Source organism: Chanodichthys erythropterus, chromosome 13 (assembly GCF_024489055.1).
Source record: "Chanodichthys erythropterus isolate Z2021 chromosome 13, ASM2448905v1, whole genome shotgun sequence".
NCBI classification, from domain to species: domain Eukaryota; kingdom Metazoa; phylum Chordata; class Actinopteri; order Cypriniformes; family Xenocyprididae; genus Chanodichthys; species Chanodichthys erythropterus.
The window spans coordinates 36533742-36556796 of NC_090233.1; the positions used below are offsets into that span (position 1 = coordinate 36533742).

The following is a 23055-nucleotide window of genomic DNA, read 5'->3' on the forward strand; positions in this document are numbered from 1 at the left end:
GTTATCACGTTTAAAACCTTTTATCACAGTCAGTATATAGGCTAATGTTTCAATTCGGTAATGCAGGTTACATTCATTGTGGATTAGGTAGGCTAAACAAACCACTACACGTGCATGCTTGCCTTGTTATTTGACTCTATTTTATATTTTCCTGTGAGCAATGAATATTATATAGCCTGCTGACAGAGAGGCGCGTTCACAGTCGACTGTCGTCACTCAATGGGCGGAGCCGAAGGAAGCCAGAATGGAGATGGATATGTAACGTAGGAAACTATACTTTAGGGGGCTGGTCTTAAAAAAATTGTGTAACTGAGCTTTATAAGCAGCTAACAGCATGTGCACATTATGTATTCGGAACAGTTAAAAGAGGATGCGGTATCTCGGTATTGTTTTTTTTTATATAAGGGTAGATTTAGTTAGCCCTAATACTCTGTACCGTCAATTTTTTTTGTAATACAGAGCGGTGATAGTGACATCTGATAACATACCGGCAAATTGTAACAGTGTCAAGTTAATTCGTTTTGAAAGACTGTGGCATCCTTTTTTGCCCATATTAAAAATCGCCATTTTTAATGCGCTAATATTTATATTTTAAGCGCTAATAATAATAGCCTATATATTTTTTGCGCTTAAACGCTTGTAATGATGGGAGTTGGAGCTGAGAACAAGACTACGACCTTATCTACTAAGTTTGCATTGCAGCAGCTTGGAGAGGGAAAAGAGGAGGTAGATCTCGCCAAGATGACACCCGGCAATGCTGAAGCCATGAGGCTGGCAATGGCTGAACACCCGGCAACGGAACCAAGAGAAACGTGGGGACGACGTATGGAGTTCGTGCTCGCCTCGATAGGTTATGCGGTGGGTCTGGGGAACGTGTGGCGCTTTCCGTACCTGTGCTACAGGAGTGGAGGAGGTGAGTGACGAGACTCCTGCTGCTTCTCTCTCATGAATCACCATAGAGTGTTCAGCCACAAAGATGTCTTGCTCATCATGTTATTACCCCATACAAAAAATGTCATGGTAATCATAAACATAACAGTTTTCATCTGAATATTAATTATGATTTACAGTTATTAACAGTAGTTACGGGCATTTTGAGTGTCCAGAGATGACACATTATATTACAGATATTAATATATATATATATATAATTTAAAAAAAAAGAGGCTATATTTAAACTTTTATTTCCCTAAAAAAAGTCAACATATAGGGAGCCATTTTGTTGTCATGTGACATAAAAACCATAACGGCGAGAGGACCCTTTTTGTACTTGACTGTATGTCAAGGTTATTAATTATATATAATATATATCTCAAACATATAACATACCTTTAATGGAAAAGCACTTTTGTTTTCAGGTCAAACAGAGTAAAGCTTAGGAAATTTCTTGATAGGCATGACTCGAAATGATATCTGAAAATAACTTTTTTGAACATAATGATTACGTTGTGTACATTTATGTTGTAATGAAAGCCTTTTAATACGTTTTACTTGAGGTTCTACCACATTGTTTAAAGTAAAAACAATCCAAAATTGTATAAATAATTTTCATGACTTAGCCTACATAAATACAGAGATTACATTTCTAAGTTTATATTTAGTCTATAATATCATTATATTATGTTTATTGTATCTATATTTAGATTATTTGTTGAAAGCTTTTTTTTTTTTTTTTGCAGTTGTGTAACTAAGATGTAACAGTAGATCCAGGAGTTTGTGCCATTGGATATGTCTCTTGTTTTCACACGCTAGACTTTGTTTAGTCTTTGTGTTGTTTCTACCAATTCCCATTGTTAATCATTGACTTAAACCATATTCATTGACTTAGAATGGGTTGTTGTTTCCATGAATATCATCAATCCTCTGGATCAACATGCACATTGCCCAATTTCTATATCCTAATTATTGTTAATGTAATTCATTTTTCCAGGAGCTCATTGCTTCTACGTTCAGTTAAACTGCTAACAGTGATTGTAAATTAATTGCGTAAATTATTACATTATTTGCTATCTGCATTCTTTAAATTGTGATGTTGACATGCATTCTCTGTAAAGCTGCTTTGAAATGATATGTATCGTGAAAAGCGCTATACAAATAAATGTGAATTGAATTGAATTGAATGAATATTTATCAACCATAAATGTTCCTTTCTGCGTTGGCAACACACCATACTGTATATAGCATTTAAAAAAAAAAAAAAAAACGTAAAAAAAGATATACTAAAGGCATGCAAAAATTATTTGAATTGTTAAAAAACATGCAATATTTATACTGTCCCAAGAGTGACAATCAATAAAACTTAATTCCTGTAAGCAGTGATCTGTGATATTTAAGATAAACATGTTTTATAGGACAATTGTCACAAAGTTCACTGCAGATAATCCTGTCTCCCGTTGTTTAATGTTTGTATATAACCATATTTATTTTAGTGTGTTCAGTGCATATCCATATTGTCCAGATGAATGTTTGCTTTCATAAACAGTAAAACCATTCTCAACCTCAGATTTTATTTTGAATTTTTTTTAAATCAGAGGCAATAGATTTATGACCATCTATACATAACATGTCAATAAATCATCTTGCCCTTCCGAAAAAAAACTTCCTTTTTTCATGGTAACTTAGCATTAACATGAGTTGCAAGAAAATAGTTTTAACCTCACAGAATGATTTTGCGTAAAAAAAGAAGAAGAAAAATCATAAATAGAGGGGTGTCAAATTGAATTACAGGACTATTTGTCCATTGTTAATATACCATTGATTTATCCCTGTCAAATTTATGAAGACAAAAAGAATACATAAGTTACCATTGAAGCAAAACAATATATTTATTAAAAACTGTGTCCGTTTTATTTAAAGAATATTTAATCATTAATTTATTTTCATTATTTATTTAATAATTATTTGATCTTATCTCATGTTTTGTTTTCCAATCTTTCACATGTTCCAGGTGCTTTCTTGATTCCCTACTTTATCATGTTGTTTCTCTGTGGTATCCCACTGCTGTTCATGGAGTTCACCATTGGGCAGTACACCCATCTAGGGCCGGTCCATGCTCTGGCTAAAATATGTCCCCTCTTCAAAGGTGAGTGGACCATGTTTCCCAATCACTCATATCTCCTGGGTTTAATTCTACCATCCACACATAGTCCAGCAAATGTCCAGGGACATTCTAGCATTTCAGTCAACCTAATGGCCTGCTGTTCAACTCGCAACTGTATTTAAGTCTGTTGAATTATGATTTGGCGTTAAATGAGTTTAAGGAATATGTTTTAGAAATAAATTATATAAAGATATATTCCTTGTAAAATCTCTGGATGGCTTTGCCTGTTGTGCACCTTGTGGCATTGTTTGCTGTGTGATTTATTTATGTCCAGAGGCTTGTTCCATAAAATAAGTTTACCAAATAAGCCAGGCTTTTTTCAGTTAGTCTGACTCATTGTCAGTTGATTTGCTTCCATAAAGCAAATTACATAGCTCAGGCTCAGTCACTCAGCTGAGTTCCTCTAACACTCACCGACAGGAACAAAATTATATTACCACTGACTCTCTCGCAATACCATTATTTTACACTATTAACCACTATTAGTCCAAAAATAAATATACAGTATACAGAAAATTAACTTCAACTTCAAAATCAAGGGGTTCTATTATGCAGCAAAAATCACTTTTATAAGGTTTTGAACACTGATGTGTGCCCACAGTGTGTGACAACAACCAGCCTATAATGGTAAAAATTCACAAATTTTTTCCCATAAATCAAATGCAGTCTCTTAAAACGAGCTTAGATTTAGATTCAACGCCTACAGCCGGTGATGATCTGCGCTATTAGCATAGACAAAGCCCTGAGTGAGAAGCACAGAATCCGCCGTTTCTGTATCCTCGCTGTAGCAGCTGGAGTAGTACAATGTCTGTGCCAAAGAGCCATTACAAGTCTCCATAGACTCCCGCCATCTGAGTCACTGAGGACATCGTGATTAAATTAAATTTTCGAAGGAAATGTCCCAAAGACAACCAGTAAAGTCTTATACGTTGGCGCCAATCATTTTGCGCCGGATTGCTTCACAAATTAGGGTCTGCTCAAGTTGTTGCACCCACCTTTTCACTTTATTGCAATACAATACGTAACACAAATGCAATAGCATGTCATGAAAGCAAGATGACAACATAAGTTATTACCGTAATTAAACTAAACTATACCTGTTCTATCTCCATACAGCATATATTCTCTGGCTCTGTAGGCATCTTACAACAGTTCCCACAGGAGCACCTGTACAACGATTTATAGATTATCATGATGGAACATTTTAATCAATGACTTGGCGATAGTTAATGCCACATCAACTACATAAATTCATCAAGAAACCATTTAGAAACGTCATGTTGCATTCTACATGACTCCGGATCGAACATATAAGGCTGAACACTGCTACTGTTTAGTGCGTGAGATGGTACTGTTTTGTTGTTGCTGGTAATCCAGCAGACTCTGGCTCTGTAGTGGGCTTTGGCTCTGGCTTTGACTCTGTCCATGGCAGGTATCAGCTCAGGCACCGGGTCTGAGGCGGGATCAGGTTCTGTCTCAGTGATGGGCTCAGGTTATGTTTGCCATGGTTGATCGATTTGAGCCATCATCAACCTTTAGGGCTGCTTAAGAATAGCGTGCACACCAAATGATCTTGACCTTAAACCTGGGTGAAATTTGTGGGATTGCATGAAATTAAATTTTTCTTTATAGAATTTCCATAGCCCCGACTGATTTGCTAATTCAAGTCAGGTTTTGGTCTGTAATCCCTAATTTTCTTAGTGCACTTTATGGAACAGGCCTCTGCTTTGTTTCTACTGTTCTTTTTTCTTTTTTTTTTTTTTTTTACCTCAAACAAACAGGTAAAGCAAAAGTAGTAAATTAATCAAAAACAGGATAAATCATAAACATTAAATTTGAAACATAGAAACTGGAATAGGCTACTGTGCATAGACTGGTTAGATACACTGTAATTAGTTGTGATTTAATAACAGTCATGTTTCATGTTGATACAAAAAGAATCATCAGCTTAAGTTAGTTGAGAATTTTAAATTGAAATATCAAAAGTCCTTTAATCAAATGTTTAAAACATTAAATGCATAGCAACTGGAATGGAACACTATATAATAACTACTAAACAAGATTCATCGCCCCTCTTTTTTTCATTCTTAATGATTTTTCTGTCCCACTTTATATTAAGTGCCTTTAACCACTACATACTAACATTTAAATTAACCATTTGATACAATGCACTTATTGTGTACATACATGATTTTACATTGTACTTATATTTTATAATACATGTATACTACATATGTAATTAATTTCTAAATTTGATGACATCTATAATTACACTGTTGAGCCTTTCCTTACCCCTTAACCCACCCTAAAACCTACCCATACCAGCAAACCTGTCCTTAATCTTACCCATATCCCACCTCAATAGCAGCACGATTTGCAAAACAACATGAACAAGTACATCCTACCTAACCATTCTAAAACATCTTAAAACTAACATTTTTGAATAAAACTACACAATTTTATCCTAAATGTATTGTTTATTTAGCTTAAATAATATTTTTTATTTCATATAGGGGCATTCATTGCAGTTGCACCATCTGACTTCCTGGTTGCATCACCAAATTTTGCAACTTACTTTAATCAGTTTTCTTTTTTTTTTTTTTTTCTACCCTAACAAGTCCATACATATGTTTGTACCGCCTGACATGGAAGGTGTCCCATACTTACAGTAGCTATTTTCAGTTATCTCAACGGCTTTAAAACTACTGATATTTATAAAATTGGTTTATAGGAAAGGTTTCAAACTTAAGATTATGTCATAGTATTTTATTTTGAATTTCTTGCTATTAAATAGTTTTCTTAATCTGTTCATTTGTGCGGAAGGGTGCATCACCTGACATTTTGGAGGTTTAAGATACCAAAACATAAAATAAAATGTATTATTTGAATGTACTGAAAATGTTTTCAAACTAAATGGGTTTTATCGAATAAAGCAATGCGTGTCATGAATTTATCAAATTATTTTAAAAGGAAATAATGCACTTGGGCACAAAAATATGCACTTCATGTCAATGACCTATTATCATTTTGCTGGACTATGTTTTAGTGTTTTATGTTTTGTATGTTTTTAATCAACCTGTCTCTCTGTATTGACATGACAGTTCAAGCATGGATACCAAGTGCAAAGCTTATGTTCTCACCCTTGTGTTGGATTTTCCCTGTAAAATGTGTGGACCTGTAACTATGCCACTTCATCTCTGATGATCTGGTGATGGCTGATCTCTTGTGTTCATCCTGTGTTCTGTACCTAAATCAGTCCTCTTCATATTTGAACTCTTACTTTGTTGTGAAAACAACAATATTTATTCTTATTTTCCTTCTTGTAATAATACACTTTTAATAAAATAACAATAAAAGTTTTGGAAAAAACAATGCATTTTATGTAAATGGAGACAACCTATTTGTGAACAAAGTGAGTGTCATCATCAAGCTCAGCCATCACTGTTCATCATTTGGGTTTATTTTCTTGTCTTTTTTTTTTTTTTTTGGACATTCTTTCACCTGCTAACTAAAGACTTCTCTCCTCAAAGACAGAGATAGTCTACCCGGTCAAATCTTTTGGGTCCATCCCTTGATATAGCGCTCATTTCAGCCGATTATGGCTCCTTGCTAGAAGAGGGACTGAAGTAGGTAGTTCTTTCTGTACATTCTTTTGACTGAAATGTACTCTTATGTCACATTCTTTTTGATGTTTCTGATGATCCACCAGAAAAAGTGAGTAATGGGCTATTCAGTGGCTCTTCTCTATAATAGCTCTCCTTTCTGTCTCCTATCATTTCCTAATGGCTTAGTTAATCTTTCAACAGGTGTTGACATCAGGGTTGCATGATTTAACAACACGGTGCCCAAGGTCAAAATGGCAACACTTATACAAAACATTGGAATGGCTTACTGTGCACTAAACAGGAAAAAGAGAGTGTGTGTGTGTGTTTGCAGGCATTTCTGTTCAGTCATACAGCACTAATGTGATACAAAATAATGCGGAACTGGCGCCAGGATTTCATGTAGTACCTGGGAGATGATGAATTCTACTGGTTCGTGTCTGCACAAGAAAATGGAAAATACAGTAGTTGAGGATTTCTCCAAAAAAATGTATGATAAAGTTGTATGACAGAAAGCTATAATGCCTTTCTATACCTGCCTTATACTGACAGGTGATAATATTTGTCAAAGAAACAAAATTCTTACATAAGTTTTTATTAAACTGAGCTGAACATTTAAAAATGTTCTTTCATCTAGATTAGATTTTAAAGCCTTGCCTGTTTACACAATTTACATTTTGTATTGTGCATTTATAATATTTGGGGCCCAGCTCTCCATAAGATAATAACAATATGGATTTATGGGGGTTATTTACTCTTTGAAAGATAATACATATTTACATGTCAGTGCTTTCCCCTTTAATGATATGTGATGGTATTTTAGGTTCAAATTCGATCTTAAACAAACTTACAAACCTTTTAATAACTTCAAGTTTAACATAAGGTTTACAATAATGTTGCATGCAGGGATTTTAGCATAGTCAGTTAGATTGACTGTTAATTCTGGATTTCCAGTAGAGAATCCAATAATCCAATGATGCCTCTGGTCTATAGTATTGTTAAAGCAGTGGAATCATTTAGGCTCAGGAGACCAAAATGCTCTGGGGGAGTCTACGTGACCTCAGAAGGCACCACAGAATGTTCCAACAACAACATTCCTGTTTTCAGAGCTTTCTACTATTCAGGCCTGAAACAACTGTGAACATTCCATTTAGGTGGTGGGAATGGGACACAAAACAATGCTAAGCTCCGCAGAGAGTGATCTTAGCTAATCCACGGATTTAAAGCTGACATCAAGTCATGGCAAAAAACAAATCGGTGATCTTTGCATTGTCCTCCTCCTACCATGCTGATTTGGGCTACAAGGTTACTAGTTCATGCTGAATAGACATGTCTATATTGGATTCCGAACTGTTTAGTTTGGCAAGTAAATCATAAACAGACCACTAAAAATAGCACATTTTTGCTGTCTCTATATGGATTTTTTTAATGGCTTAAAAGCTTATTTTAAGAACTCTGATGATGACCGGATGGGTCTTTGAAGAATGTATTTGTTATTATCTGACACTTAATTCTTAAACATCTTCCTGATGTTCACATTTAGTTTCTAAATCTAATTCTGTTTCATTTCAGGCTTATATGAGATTTCAATCCTGATTACAGTTTGGCAATAATGAAACAAAATCAGTGGAAACAAGTCTGTTCGGTAAATCAGAATTTCAGTGATGTGCCAGCACAAAAGAAGCATAAGTTTTTCCCTGGCCATTGAATCTCTTTATAAAGAAAAGCATATTGTGTGATGTGCTAAGAGTCCTGTTTCTCTTGTTTTCTCAGGATGCAATTAATACATGAAATCATTCAGAAACAGAAATCAGCCAGTGGTTCTCAGCTTTTGTTGTTGATGTTAAGGCTATGCATCCAAATTTATCACTACGATATTTTGTTGTATCAATCACTTAATGAAAAGCAGATACCAACATGGACAGGTTGCGTGACATCCCCTCATCCAACTTGGCAGCATAAAAGACTGCATTAAATACAGTTCTGCTTGTGGCAAACACAAGATTTTTTGCACAATATATTTGGGCCTATGCAGAAGTTTGATTTTTAATACGTTTTTATATATATATATATATATATATATATATATATATATATATATATATATATATATATATATATATATATATATATATATATATATATATATATATATATATATATATTATATATATATAATATAGGGGTGAATTCAGGGTGATGGGGACAGTTTTTGCCATTGAGATGACTTGGAAAAAGTGTCTCAATCATTTTCACCCTACGATTTTGTACAGTTTGGTACCGTTTTGGGTCACCAATCGATATCCACTGTAAAACCAGTTAAGAACTATTGGTGTAAGCTACAGATAAGTGGTAAAAGCCATTCGAAGTTTAAGTTTTCATAAGATTGAAGTAAGATTATGAGACTACTTGTTCCAAAAACACATTTAATACCCCACAATATCAATCCAATCAGAAACACATGTAAGCAGGGTACAAATATTTTTTTAGCTCTTCAATATTGTGTGTGCCTGAGGTCTTTTGAAATCTAAGCTACAGCATAACATTGAACAGCCTTACTGGATTTATTCATGCAATCCTCAATAATAAAAAAAGAACCTCTTGCATAAGGTCTCTTGAGCCATAAGAAACCCCTGGTGTTTTGGCCAACCACCAAACTTTTCTCTAAGAAAGGAACACAGAAGAATCATGAGAAACTTAGTTTCTCTTCTTCTTTTCTTAGCATATGTTTATAAATATTGTCAGATAGAGTTCTCTTAATATAACTTGACTTAAAGTAAAATGAAAACATCTGTCATGAAGATTTGCTTTGTCTGTTCCTTTGAAACTTGTACGTCAACCTAAAAATGTACATCTGCAGGTCAACGGTTTTATTCTTTTTTTAAACTAAACATTTCAGAGCCTCTGAAGAGCCCTAAGTGCTGTTCCAATATGAGTCTTTTCAGCAGTGAAAGACTCGGACAAGGTGGCAGGAAACAGTGGCATTTTCTGGTGTCTCACTCTTTCTTTTTTTGTCCTCAGGTGTGGGGCTTGCCACAGTGGTGATTTCTTATGTGCTCTGCACCTACTACAACGTTCTCATGACCTGGGCTCTCTACTACCTGCTTCACTCGTTCAGCCCCTCATTGCCTTGGCAATCCTGCAACAACACGTGGAATGCAGTTGGCAACTGTTCCACTGGTTTTCCTGGCAATGCCACACATCTGCAATCAGCCAGTCAACAGTTTTTTGAGTAAGTGACAGATTTAAATTGTTTGCCGTCTTTAATGTTAATGCCATATTTGGTGAGAATTCTTGACTTTTTGTCAGAGGTTGATTTATAATTGTCCCATCCATCCATCCATCCATCCATCCGCAATTGTTCTGTGTTTTGGTTTTCAGTCATAAGGTCCTACAAATGACCACAGGGATTGAGCACGCTGGAGGGATTCGCTGGGAACTCTTTGGCCTCCTAGTCCTGGCCTGGGCCATTGTTTATTTCTGTATCTTTAAAGGGGTCAAATCCACTGGAAAGGTCAGAGTTCAGAGCTCACGTCATTTCTGAATAGATGCAATGTGTTTTAATTATCTAAATTAACCCACAATAGAATATTTATTCTACAAATTGATAGTTAGTTATTTATAAAAATATAAATAATGTGTTTGTGTGTATACAATAAGGCTCAGTATGTTAACTGTAATAGTAACTATATTTGTTCAAGTAAATAAACCTCAATGAATTTTAATCTAGTTGCTAAAGAAAGTGAGAGGAATAAAATAAAATATACTTTTTTTTTATACTATTGTCCTTGTTATTACCAATAAAAATCCCTTTGTTGACTGTCTATAGGTTGTGTACTTCACTGCCACGTTCCCTTATTTCATACTCTTTGCATTGCTGATCAATAATGTCCAGTTGCCTGGAGCAAAAGATGGTATCCTCTTCTTCCTCATGCCAAATTGGAGTAAACTCTTGGAAGTCCAGGTGAGATCATTTGCATAAACATACATGAGTCAAGTAGTGTTAAAAACAAACTTTAACAGTCAACATTATATTATAGCTTGCATGCTACCGTATCATTACTGCAGCACCACTGATAAACAACATTGTTGTGGGAATTGTGGCTGTTTACATTTTGACATGTAATTGGCACTTGGTGAAGTTAATCAATGGGTCTGGAGCAGATTTTAAAGAACTTTAACACTGCTAAATCTTAAAAAAAAAGCATGTATAATGTAAAAACAAGGTCACTGAATTAATTGTTTTATTACTTTTATGTTTATATTTATCCTATTTCTATTTGTGTTGCTTGTATTAATGCTTATATACATTGCCAAAACCAAACCAGTAATTACACATATTGTTTTCTTTTCATAAAAAGGATCTGATTGAGTCTGAATGTGTTAGCTACAAAAATGTTGTGATTAAATTGCGGTATTTAGATTGATTGACAGTACTGTAAAGCCCATAAAATAAAGCAAACATTAAATATGATTCCTGTTAATGCTTTATTAAAACATAACATTTTAGATGTCTGTATATGATAAAAAAAAATATATGGACAAAAATAAAACCCTACGCTTTTTGTGTCTTTGTTAATCTTATTGTTGTAGGTGTGGGTCAATGCTGCTGCTCAGATATTTAACTCCATTGGCATCTCCTTTGGTTCTATGATATCTATGGCCAGTTACAACAAGTACAACAACAACATCCTTAGGTAAGCAATATGGCAATGAAGTGTTAATAATACAAGTTAGGGGTATGGGATGGCTTTGTCCCAGCATTTTGTCCTTGATTTTATAGTTAAAAACATATTTTACATTTAAATAAAATAAATGTAGCTAAGTAAATGTAAAACTAAATTTTTAAAAAAGTAAAACAAATGAGCTGATGTCACTATCCAACTTGAAAAAGATTTTTATTTGCTTTTGAGTTAATTGCACTGATCAGAGCAAAAGGGTCTGTTATCATCAAGAAAGGCATGATTCACCTTATCACTATTATCTTCTATTTTACAGGGACACATTTATCGTCTCTCTGGCTAATTCAGCCACTAGTATCATAGCCGGCTTTGTTATTTTCTCTGCTATTGGGTACATGGCCCACATTCACAACCTACCTGTAGATGACATTGCCACAGATGGTAAGTTTTTTTTATTTTTATTATTATTATCAGTTTCGGCAGCTGTGAAACTAGTCCTCCCATGTCCTTGTGTTTTTCAAGGTTTGTTTACAAGCAGTAAATACATTGAATCGCTTGAACTGAAAAGACCACATTTTCTGTCATATTTTATTGCTGTGTCTCCATTCAGCCAAGAATCACAACTCAGTTTTAAGGACCAGGATCACACAGGCAGGGGCGGACCTGCATTAATACGTTAATAATACAGTATTCTAAATCTTTAACAATTCTTCAATAATTATTTTAAATAGGGGTGTGATGAGATCTCGTGTCACGAGATCTCGCAAGACTAAAATTTGATGAGATTTCTCGTCGAGGCGAAAAGTAGTCTCGTGATGTTGCCATGACAGAGTGGTTAGGATGATTAGGAAAGAACATGCCACCGCTACGTTTACATTACACCTCCACTGTCGTTTTGCTTTGTATTTAAATAAAAAACATTTAATTCAGTTGGATAACGGTCGCCGCCACTCCATATTCACAGAGTACGCGTGATCGCGAAAGTGAAAGTAAACGCGAGCACGTATTCAAACGCGATTTCAGTACCCCGCATTTTGAAAGCGGCTCCCTGATGAATACAGATATCTCTCAATATGAAAGCTGTCTTAGGCTGGGCAGTGTAGTTGTAACAATCTCTCAGCTCTGTATCAAAAAAAAATTTGGTCTTATTTGCACTTTGAATATTGAAAGAGTGTGATTATGGTTGCACATATTGTAAAGTGTTACCATAAAAATTAATAACAGTTTTCTCTTAATCTTATTAAGCACAAACAATAAGGTTTCATTTGTTAACATTAGTTAATGCACTGTGAGCTATCATGAACTAACAATGAATGACTATTTTTATGAACTAACATAAACAAAGATTAATAAATACTGTAGCAAATATATTGCTCATTGTTAGCTGATGTTAGTTAATACATTAAAGGTCCCGTTCTTCGTGGTCCCATGTTTCAAACTTTAGTTAGTGTGTAATGTTGTTGTTAGAGTATAAATAAAATCTCAAAGTTTAATGCCAAGCGAGATATTTTATTTAACAGTTTGTACTACATCCCTCTACTTCCTTCTTTAACGACGTCACTCAAACAATTTTTTGATTAACCTCCGCCCACAGGAATACACAAGAGTTGCGTTTGTAGAGTGTGTTTGTCGCCATGTCGTTGAAACGCTGTTATTTTCATCCCGCAGTCCAATCACCGGGTCTGATTCCGGCTCAAATTGATAGGGTAAAATTAAAGACATGTTTACAATAACACTGAGCGCGTGCATCTCCACGTTATGGTAAGAGGCGTGACCTTTCCGGGCAAGGAGCGCTAAGCTGCTGTCGAATCACAAAACAGGAACCGCTGACACAATCAGAACTCGTTATGTATTTCTGAAGAAGGGACTTCATAGAACAAGGAAGTCATCAGCCCGTTTTTATGACAGTGGAAACAGCTGTATACAGATAAGTAAATTATGTGAAAAATACTGTGTTTTTACATTGCACACTATAAACACAATCAAAGCTTCAAAAAACCACGAAAAACTGGACCTTTAATGTTAATAAATGAGACATTATTGTAAAGTGTTAAAATTTTCATTTATACTGTTTTATTTCTATGATCAGTTTGTGGAAAGGAGTTCAGTTAGGGGGTCAAAGGTTGTAGAAGCTCATAAATCATGTACAGTTCTGAGGTCTGAAGAGACTGAAATCATACAGAAGAGAAGTCAGTCAGTTGAGTTAGTGACAAAACCTTTTACAGTGCTTGAGTATTGTTGTCTTTTACTGCATATGATAATTCATACTCAGAAAGTAGAACTGAAATGACATTCATTATATTGTAAGATGATTAGTTAAAACATTTCAAATACATCTGCAGAATATTTTTCTAGTCATGTATTTCGCCATTGAGGATTTCTTAAAAATAGTGTGTAAAAATCTTGTCTTGTCTTGTGAACTCAATCTCGAGTCTCGTCTTGTGAGCTAACTGTCTCGTCACACCCCTAATGTTAAATGTGATTTGTCATGCATTAGAACTCTATCTTAATATTAATAAGAATATGCCAGTTCGCCAGTATGACATATGCAACACTAGTGGCACTTAGTGTAATTACAAAAAAAAAAGCAACCTTGCAAACAGCCCTTCATCATAAACACAGCTATTGCGGGTGCTTGTGAAGGCATGTCTCAACAGGTAAAAGTAGACTACATTCAATAAAAGGTCCAACATATGAGAAATACTTTTAGCTGTGTTGCTATGTGTCATGAAGCAGTGTAGGCTAACACTCTGTCTAGAGCGAACACAAGCATCCAAGGGCAAGGGATGTGCACTGGTCACATTATTTGACATGACGCCCCACAACTATTTGAGGCTGTTCACACTGGATACATGGTGGTTTCTACACCATAGTATGTATGTGCTTGACTGACCTGCCTGCAGTCCATTTCTTTCTCCTATTGAATATGTACTGCACATCATGAAAAAAAGAATCAGACAGCGACGACTGTGGACCTTTGACTGTCTTGTATCAGGCGAGATTAGGCAAAAATTCTGGAAATTTGTGAAAAATGTAACCTATTATTGTAGGTGTTGAAATAAATATGCACTGCTTTTGTGTGTGAAACAGGCCTAAGGAAGTCAACACCTTGTAAGTTAAGGAAATGAGAATGCAGTGGGGAAATTCCAGCTTCACAAGTTAAAATGAAGCGGGATGATAAATGAAAAGTTCTCAGAGAGAGGATAAGTGTGAGAGGAGGTGAAGGTAGGATTATGCCAGTGAAAGAGAATAAAAGAGACCATTCATGGAAGAAACAGGAAGAAATGAGCAAAGTGGGCAGAGCAGATCTGTGTGAATACAAAAAACAATGATAAAAAAATGTCCTTGAGTTTTGAGCTTCCCTCTGGAGAACCTCTCAGCAGTTAACAATATCAAAATATTTTTGTGTTTATATAACATTACTGTTTGCTATAAGATATTGTCATTCAAGTACATCAGTTAATACCCAACACAGAGATGCTGCCGCCCAGTGAAACCTGGATAGCTCTTCGGCAGTGTTATACTTCAGAAAAATGATTTGTTTGTACAGTGTTTGATATCCTATTTTTTAAGATTTGTTTTGTTTTATTTTTTATTTCTTTTATTTTTAGAGGAGGCATTTTCTCCTTTGCTTCCTCAGAAGAAAGACCACTGCCTCAACTATGCTCACCTTATCAGAAAATGATTTCACCCAACAGTCATCTTTCATTTCTCAGAACAGCAGGCAGATCTTTTTTCTGAGAAATGCAATTATAGTTGTGCTTTTCAGCAGTTTTGCTGAGTGTTTCACCATCATAATAAATGGTTTAATGTCTCTGTCACTTTCATTCTTTCACTCTTTGATTTCTCTCCTTATCAAAAATAAGACAGCTGTGCAGCCTTTTCCAAGCCAGTTTCTCCAATTCTTTTTACATTTTATTTAGTCTCTTTCACTTCCTTCCTACAATATCTTATTTTTGGTTTTGAGGTCTGTAGGAATCTAGAATTATTTCTTTTCATTTTTGCACTGATTTTTGGAGAATTCAAAAACAAGGAAAAATGCTAAACATTAATCAGATTCAAAGTGCTATGTGAAAGATTTGGTTCTCCTTCTTGGCCAAGACCTTTATTATTGTTTATGTTGGCATAATAACTAGTGTCATCTTTCTCTTGATTAGTGTGATATTTGAGTGTATGTGTTTTTCTGCAGGGCCCGGTCTGGTGTTTGTGGTATATCCTGAGGTGTTCTCCACCATGCCGATTTCTCAGCTCTGGGCTCCTCTGTTTTTCATCATGTTACTCTGCCTCGGACTGGACAGTCAGGTAGAAGAGGCCTCATAGCACAAGCATGCACAAACTAGCTCTGTTCTAAACCCTAGAAAGCTGACTTTTTGTCTAATACCTACATTCAGCAGGCAGCTACCTTCTAAAAAGCCATTCGCATAGGACAGATAACCAACTTACTGAAATGCTATTTAAACTTATTATTCTGCTCAGACTTCAAACTCAGCTCAGACCTTCAGGCTGTTCTGTGCTATATCTTTTCTAACTGATCCGAACTATTAAAATATTCTTTAATATCTAAAAAAAAAACTGAAGCAGCACATACGAAAATTTTGACAGCACAAACAAACAAGACTATTTTGGGTGAATTTGGGGGGTACAGTATAATATAGTATATTATAATTGCAGTATAATTCAGTGTCTAATATTTTAAAAACCTAAGGAGCACAAACAATTGGGACTTTATTGCTGACATATTGCATTGGGTGTGTGGCCAACTTCATGCAGGTTAAGCACCTAAAACTTTGTCAAACCTTCCGCTCAGCCTTTCTCAGGCCAACTTCAAAGTTTGTCTTGATGAACTTTTTTTTTATCTAGTTTTTTAATGGTTTTCTCTGTAAACATGCACTAAACTTGACTTTTGCAATGGATCTCACTATTTTTTCACTATTTCAGCATCTTAAATGCATATGTATGTAAATATTTTTATAATCAGCAATTCTTTGCATTCTGTTTTGTCACAGTGCATTCTGCAATTGTCTTCCTTATAAAGTATAAACATGATGCTGCCTTGGTAAAGTTTGGTAGGCCACAGATGGCAAATTTGCTCATTTTATGTTCTTTCATCCGTATCATAAGTTTCTGCAGCTGTAGGCCCAGTCTTCCCATGTCCTTGTGTGTTCTCAAGGTTTGTTGACAAGCAGGAAATTCATTGAATCTCGTGGAGTAAAAAAGGAGTATATTTATCATCTGATTTTATTGCTATGTTTCTGTACGGCCAACAATCACAATTCACAGGACCAAAATCACAGATTCTTAGTTTCTCTTTGAGCTGTGAAAAGCTGTTTCCTCATTGCACACACAGGAAAGGCGCAACTGTAAGGGAGTCGATTGCAAGCAAGATAAGAAAAATTAGTGTAGTTGCAAAAGTCTCTTTGTTGTCAAAATGTCTCATTGTTGTGTATGAAAAAGGTGATCAGGAAGTGCCCAGCTCACCAGGTTAAGCAACAGAGCTGAATGCATGTCTTTGTGCAATTTGTACATTCATATGTGATATTGGACTATAATTTTGGACTATTGTTTGTGTACAAATACATATGTGTATCTGTGCAGTTTGCCATGGTGGAAGTGGCTGTAACGTTCATCATGGATGGCTTTGGCAAGAAAGCTTTGCGAGTTTTTAAGAGGAAGGAGCTGATTGTTCTGGCAGTGTGCAGCATTGGCTTTCTGTTGGGGATTCCTCACATTACCAGGGTAAATATGCTCTAGTTTCACATTATAAACAAGTATTGTATTTTTACTTTAAGTTTTATTATACTTGGATCAGTTGGATTTTATACAACTGTTCCTGGCCTAAACATAATTTTAGTTTCATAAGAAATATTTAATTTAGAGATATTATATCTCAGTATTTTTCAGTATATATTCAAGTACTATATTCAATATATTTTTTTAAAATTCAAAATGTAAAATGCATTAAGTATAAATAAAGTCGTGAAAATGAATGGAACTAAAGTATTTGAAGGGAATGATATTAAATTTTTATTTATGTGCACCAATTTAACAATACAAATAACAAAAAGGATATATCTATTTACATATATTTTTACTAAAACATTTTAATGTGTGTGTGGACTTCACTAAGCAAGTGAGTAGTGAAGCAAATGTATAAAAATCAGTTTTGAATGAATTAATTGAAATGGACAATCTGACCTGATTCACTGAAATGAATCATTCTTACCAACTTGATTTTTTATTTGTTTGTGTAGCCCTTGTTTTGATTATAGAGATGAAACCTAACCCTTATTTCGGTACTAATGAAATAATATTTTATGTGTGCAGGGTGGGATATATGTGTTTCAGCTCATGGATCACTACACAGCTGTGGTGTCTCTAATGTTTCTGGCCTTCTTCGAGGTGCTCGCCGTCACTCTCATATTCGGTGAATGTAACTTCCTTCAGTGTGCACTTTAGACAATAGAAACTAGAAACTCATTGTACTGCTGCTCCTATTGAAATATGACGGTTCATGCTTTTCCTTCTCACTTCTTTCTTGCTCTCTTCCACATCTCACTCTCTCACACACATGCAGGAGTGAGACGGCTCAGTGTAATGGTGGAGAAAATGCTGGGAAAGAAACCAAACATCTTCTTCCGTGTCTGCTGGCAGTTCCTGTCACCCATGCTTGTGCTGGTGAGGAAAAAAACATTGTGATGCTCTGTATTCGATATTGACAACTACATTGATCTGTGTTCCAGTGTAAATAGCTTCAGAGTACACTTTTTGCCAACAAGCCTTTTTTTCCAGCAGTGAAGTGACAAAAATCAATAACAAAACTAACTTGTTGTCAGATTGTATTGTGCACACATCCTAAATGCCCTTGCCTTCCTATAATTCACTTTTCAAAATTTAAGGACATTAAACATTTTAAATAGCATTGAAAAAAGGTTTTACCTTTATTGATAATTATAGATATTTATAAAGTGGAGCCCAGTGTGTGTCTTTTCTAGTGCAGATCTGAGAGGTTGGTTGGGGTATGATGCTTCGGTTTTAATTAAAGGGATAGTTCACCCAAAAATGAAAATTCTGTCAATATTTACTCATCCTCAGGTTGTTTTGGTAACACTTTACAATAAGGTTTTATTAGTTCGCATTAGTTAGCTACTTTTAGTTAACATGAACTAAGAATGAACAATACTTCTACAGCATGGTTAATGTTAATTTCAGCATTTACTAAAACATTATTAAAATCAAAAGTTGTTAACATTAATTAATGCACTGTGAACTAACATGGACAAACAATGAACAACAGTATTTTTATTTGAAAACATTAACACAGATTAATAAATACTGTAACAAATCATTGCTCATTGTTAGTTTATGTTAGTTAATACATTAACTAATGTCAACAAATGAGATTGTTCAGCTGAGGTCAGTTCAGTGTTGATTCAGTTTCATACAATAACTGTACGAAATTGAAATTGTAATTTAGAGTTAAGATCATCAAAATTTAAATGAGTTCAATTCAGTTGTAAAGCAGCTCGTCATCTTCCAGCTCAGTTCAGTTCTCATTCCAATAATCTCTCAGTACAGTCAAATCAATAATATTGCAGAATATCAAGTGTCCCCAACTAAGCAAGCCAAAAGGTGACAGTGGCACTCAAAAAAAGGAACCCAAACTCTATCAGGTAGCAGAAATGGAGAAAAAAAAAAACCTCGGGAGAAACCAGGCTCAGTCGGGTGGCCAGACGAACGAACATGGTGTGGTTTAATTCCAGGCTGCATCACTAGTCAGATTGTGGATTGATCATTCATAGAATTTCATCCAGTAACTACTGCTTAAAAATTGGGATACATTATGCTAGAATTCCGTGCAGAGGGGTCAAAGTTGGCCATAAGGTCTATGCAGAGGACTTTTTTTTCATGGTTTTCACTGAGGATCTGTGTCGTATCAACGAGGTCTTCACAAGGGGATCTGTCTCTTGAGCTTGTCTTATCATGGTCTCCACTAACATTCAAGGCTGTTGTGGTCATCCAGATGCGAGTCTGCCATCTGACCTTGATGCGGACCAGATCAGGCTGACTATGGTGACCTTGGGATAAGGATGAAACGGAGACTAATACAAGTGTAGATGCCATTTTACTGGGAAGAGTTCCCTGTTCCAGTTGACCTAATTTATGCAGCCTAATCTTTAACTTTTGAATTATAGAAATGTGATAGTGTGTTATGTAAATGCTACGTTAAAAAGATTTGTAGATGAACAGGAAAAGGATCTACCGTGCCCACAGTCAATTTTGATATTCTGTGTTTTATCAACTGGACAGAATTTTGAGACCGTTTGAGACTATAATGCAATAGGAGCTCGCTCAAGTACTGAGAAGCTAAACCATATAGAGCTTTGTAAGTTTTGAACACAAAAAGACATTTTGAAGAATGTCCGACCAAACAGTTGCTGATGCCCATTTTTGACTTCCGTGTATGAAAAAAAAAAAAAAATACTATGGAAGTCAATGGGGACTATAAACTGTTTGGATAACCACATTCTTCAAAATATCTCCTTTTGTGTTCAACAGAACAAAAACACTCATACAGGTTTAGAACAACTTGAGTAAATTATTTTTGTATTTAATAATAATGATCTCTTTCCTGTCTCTCTCTGCAGGGTATTCTGATCTCCAGTATTTTTCAGTATACTCCAGCTCGATATGGCAAGTCTTACACCTACCCGCTCTGGGCAGAGGTGGTCGGCTGGTTCATCTCTCTTGCCTCCATCATCTGGATTCCACTTGGAGCTCTACATGAGCTTTGGACCACCGAAGGGTCTCTGCTGCAGGTATGTGCAGTGTACAAACACTCCCTATATCAATATTTGTTTTGTTTCGCCATGTCAGAATGAACCTAGTGCCTGTCTCTATCTCTGTTGCAGAGGTTGAAAAAGTCCATAACTCCAACTGTAGATTTGGAGCCTCTTTCAGAGAAACCATCTTCTGAGTCCATTGCGCTGTTTACTGCTACTTAGACACCTGTGTCTGTGTGTTCTTAATATGTTTACTCATTAGAGGTGCAAGGTAGTTCTGTTTAAACTGTAAAAAAAAAAAAAACTCATTTTATTATGTTTTTACTTATATTTATATTGTGTTTATTGCATTTAAAATGAATGCTGAAAAGTACAAACATCAAAATGGTCCCAGATTTACAAAATAGCATTGATATTGATCTTTTTTTTTTTAATTATTGAATTACTTTTTTACAGCTATTTATTTGATTATTTGACAGATTTGTAATGTTAAAAAAAAAAAAAGGCAGACTTTAGTAATTTTATGCACATTTTTCTTCAAGTAAAGAAATGTAAAATATGACATTCTAGTGAGAGATAAATGGCAAGATTTTAGTTGGTTTTCTCCATTCGCCTTGTTGTATTATATATTTGGATAGACTGATTTGTAGGGCTGATGAAACCTTGAAATGATGTTTAGAATATTAGGCTCAACATACTTGATTTTACAAAACTTCATTTCAAAATTCAAAACTGCACTTAACAAACTCCTGCACAAAATGTTTCCATGAAACTCTTTAATTCCATGTCAGCATCAATTTATTGTGGTACAAAAACATTCACTCTCATAGGCTTTAGCACAGATCAGAAAGAGCTTTTCAGATGCCTTTGTGTTAACAGAGGTTAAATGAACTGAGCTGAACTTATTTACAGCTTTTTATGACGCATGCAGGTTTTGCCCTCTACTTTGTTACTTGAACTGTGGCACATATTCTAAAACAGACATAGATGGTTGAGTAGTAAAAACATCTTTGCCCAAGTTTACGGATAAAATGTGAAAAAAAGGAAAGGTTGTAAGTAAAAATGTGTGCGCCCTTTTTAATATGCGCTTTTTGATGACACCTTTAAGGCCTATGCATTCTGATATAGATAAAGAAAAAATCATGTTTACTATTTTTAATTTTAGTATTCACTATTTTGTAATTTAAAGTAAACAGTACCTTTTGGAAGAACTGATTTTTTTTTATTTATTTTTTTTTAGTAAGCCAAAGTTTATATCAATGTCCATGACACTAAAATGAGAGCCATATTTAGAAATAAAATTGTTTAAAATGCGCAATGTTCAAACTAGTGATTTATAAATCAGAGATAGTGTCCACTGAAGAATTGACAAGACAGTACAACACAATACAGTTGTCATAGTAATCAGTAATAATTAGTAATAATCTGTGAAATCTGTCTTAATCAGTTGTACCAAACCATAGCACTGCTGTTATTGTTTAATGTATGTATTATTGTCATATGTCATCTTTTTTATCTCAAAATGTAGATACCACAGAAGAATAATCATTCATATTCAAACAGTTGTTCTCTATTGTGTCATCATTGACAGACTATAAAGATAAACACTTTTTATATATTTAAAATGCCATTTTATGTAATGACTGGCAGTTTCATATGCAAGTGGTCTTATCAAAATAAAAGGCTTTACGTTGTCAGTTTCCGATTCTTTTTCATTGTATTGGACAGTTCCATATTATGACCTGTAGTACTGCCGTTTCACCACAAGATGTCACCCCAGCTTAATTAACTACTGATGTCAGTCATTCATTTGGCACAAACACGCCGTTCAAAGGCAGTAACTTTTATTATTTATATACTTTATATAATTTTATATAGTTATATAATATTATTTCTAATTATATAATATTATATTTGATTGCTATATTTTTATTACTTTTAAAAACCCATTTATATTTTAAGTATTTGTAAAAAACATTTCAGATTTCCTTTTTTTCTTTTTAAATTGGCATAGAACTATCTAAGTTATTTTTATAATGTAACAATGGCCTGATGTGACCTAAAGTAACCTCATTTAAAAAATTAAAAAAAAAAACTGTAAAAGTGCAAACGCTGTTGATAATTCACAAGTTTAGCAAAAGATTTGAATGTGCATATTATTTGTCACATTGCAATGTGGGCTGGGGGTTGTATGAATAAAGAGTGATTGCTTCCTCTGAATCAATTGTATTTCCTGTGTCTGCGCACTATGTAACTGAAAAGCGGAAGCACTAATAGAAGTCAGTTGAGACTGCAGTTCAGATGGCAGATCAATACCCTTGCTCAGTGCAAAAGCAGGCTGAATGCCACCACAGCGGCTCATTTATAGCTAGCAGCAGATCAATACGCTGCAGCCTGCGATGGAGCAGTGCCTCAGTGGGAGAGATGTGCCACACTGCTGTTAGCTTGGCTCAAATATTGTGTGCAAGCAGAGGACAGGGACATTTGGATGTGTGTATCTACAACAGAAGCATGTTAGTTATTTAGGGACTGGAAAGGCTCCAATACATGAGTGTCTATATCAGAGAGTGTATAGGCTTTGGATCTGTGTGGCATTGGGAAGTGATATCTTTGTGACCTGACAGGACCTAATGCAATGAGAGAGGATCTCTGGGAGGAGCGCAGGTCTTTGGAGAGCTGCCCTAGGTCTTGGCTGACCTTTCTGTGACCTCTGGCTGACCCCTAGCTGATCTGTGGGATATCTTTGCAAATGAACTCCAGCCAAAGCGGCCTTCTCTTTTTCTTTTCTGGCGTAGGAGAGCGCAGGTGCGCTATATCACACTCAGTGTCGCTGCAGGGGAGGATTCACATCCAGTGGAAGAGGAAATCAGGCATAAAGCGAAATGAAGACA

The 23055-nt window shown here is 35.1% G+C and overlaps 1 protein-coding gene across 7 annotated transcripts; it reads left to right on the top strand.

Moving 5' to 3' along the window:
* Positions 1-327: 327 nt before the first annotated feature.
* On the top strand, positions 328-21883 carry si:ch211-225b11.1 (uncharacterized protein LOC561694 homolog). Of its 7 annotated transcripts, none has more exons than XM_067408118.1 (14): positions 2946-3082; positions 6631-6950; positions 7037-7192; positions 9724-9934; positions 10084-10216; positions 10532-10666; positions 11296-11399; positions 11701-11825; positions 15574-15686; positions 16980-17120; positions 17709-17808; positions 17959-18059; positions 20030-20200; positions 20294-21883. In XM_067408118.1, the coding sequence occupies exons 4-14, from the start codon at positions 9783-9785 to the stop codon at positions 20384-20386; spliced, it is 1368 nt and encodes a 455-aa protein (XP_067264219.1). In that variant the 5' UTR covers positions 2946-3082; positions 6631-6950; positions 7037-7192; positions 9724-9782; the 3' UTR covers positions 20387-21883. The 7 variants fall into 7 exon arrangements, with proteins under 7 accessions (XP_067264215.1, XP_067264219.1, XP_067264217.1 ...); XM_067408116.1 differs by having other exon boundaries at positions 7037-7134; XM_067408114.1 differs by lacking the exons at positions 6631-6950; positions 7037-7192 and adding an exon at positions 328-913 and having other exon boundaries at positions 2948-3082.
* The last annotated feature ends 1172 nt before the right edge of the window (positions 21884-23055 follow it).

What these genes read in the sequence shown, in the direction of transcription:
- si:ch211-225b11.1 (XM_067408114.1), top strand. Translation starts at nt 643, where the DNA reads ATGATGGGAGTTGGAGCTGAGAACAAGACTACGACCTTATCTACTAAG. An exon ending in GTAAACTCTTGGAAGTCCAG is followed by an intron (nt 10,667 to 11,295) that starts GTGAGATCATTT and finishes TTATTGTTGTAG; the next exon opens with GTGTGGGTCAATGCTGCTGC. An exon ending in AGATGACATTGCCACAGATG is followed by an intron (nt 11,826 to 15,573) that starts GTAAGTTTTTTT and finishes GTTTTTCTGCAG; the next exon opens with GGCCCGGTCTGGTGTTTGTG.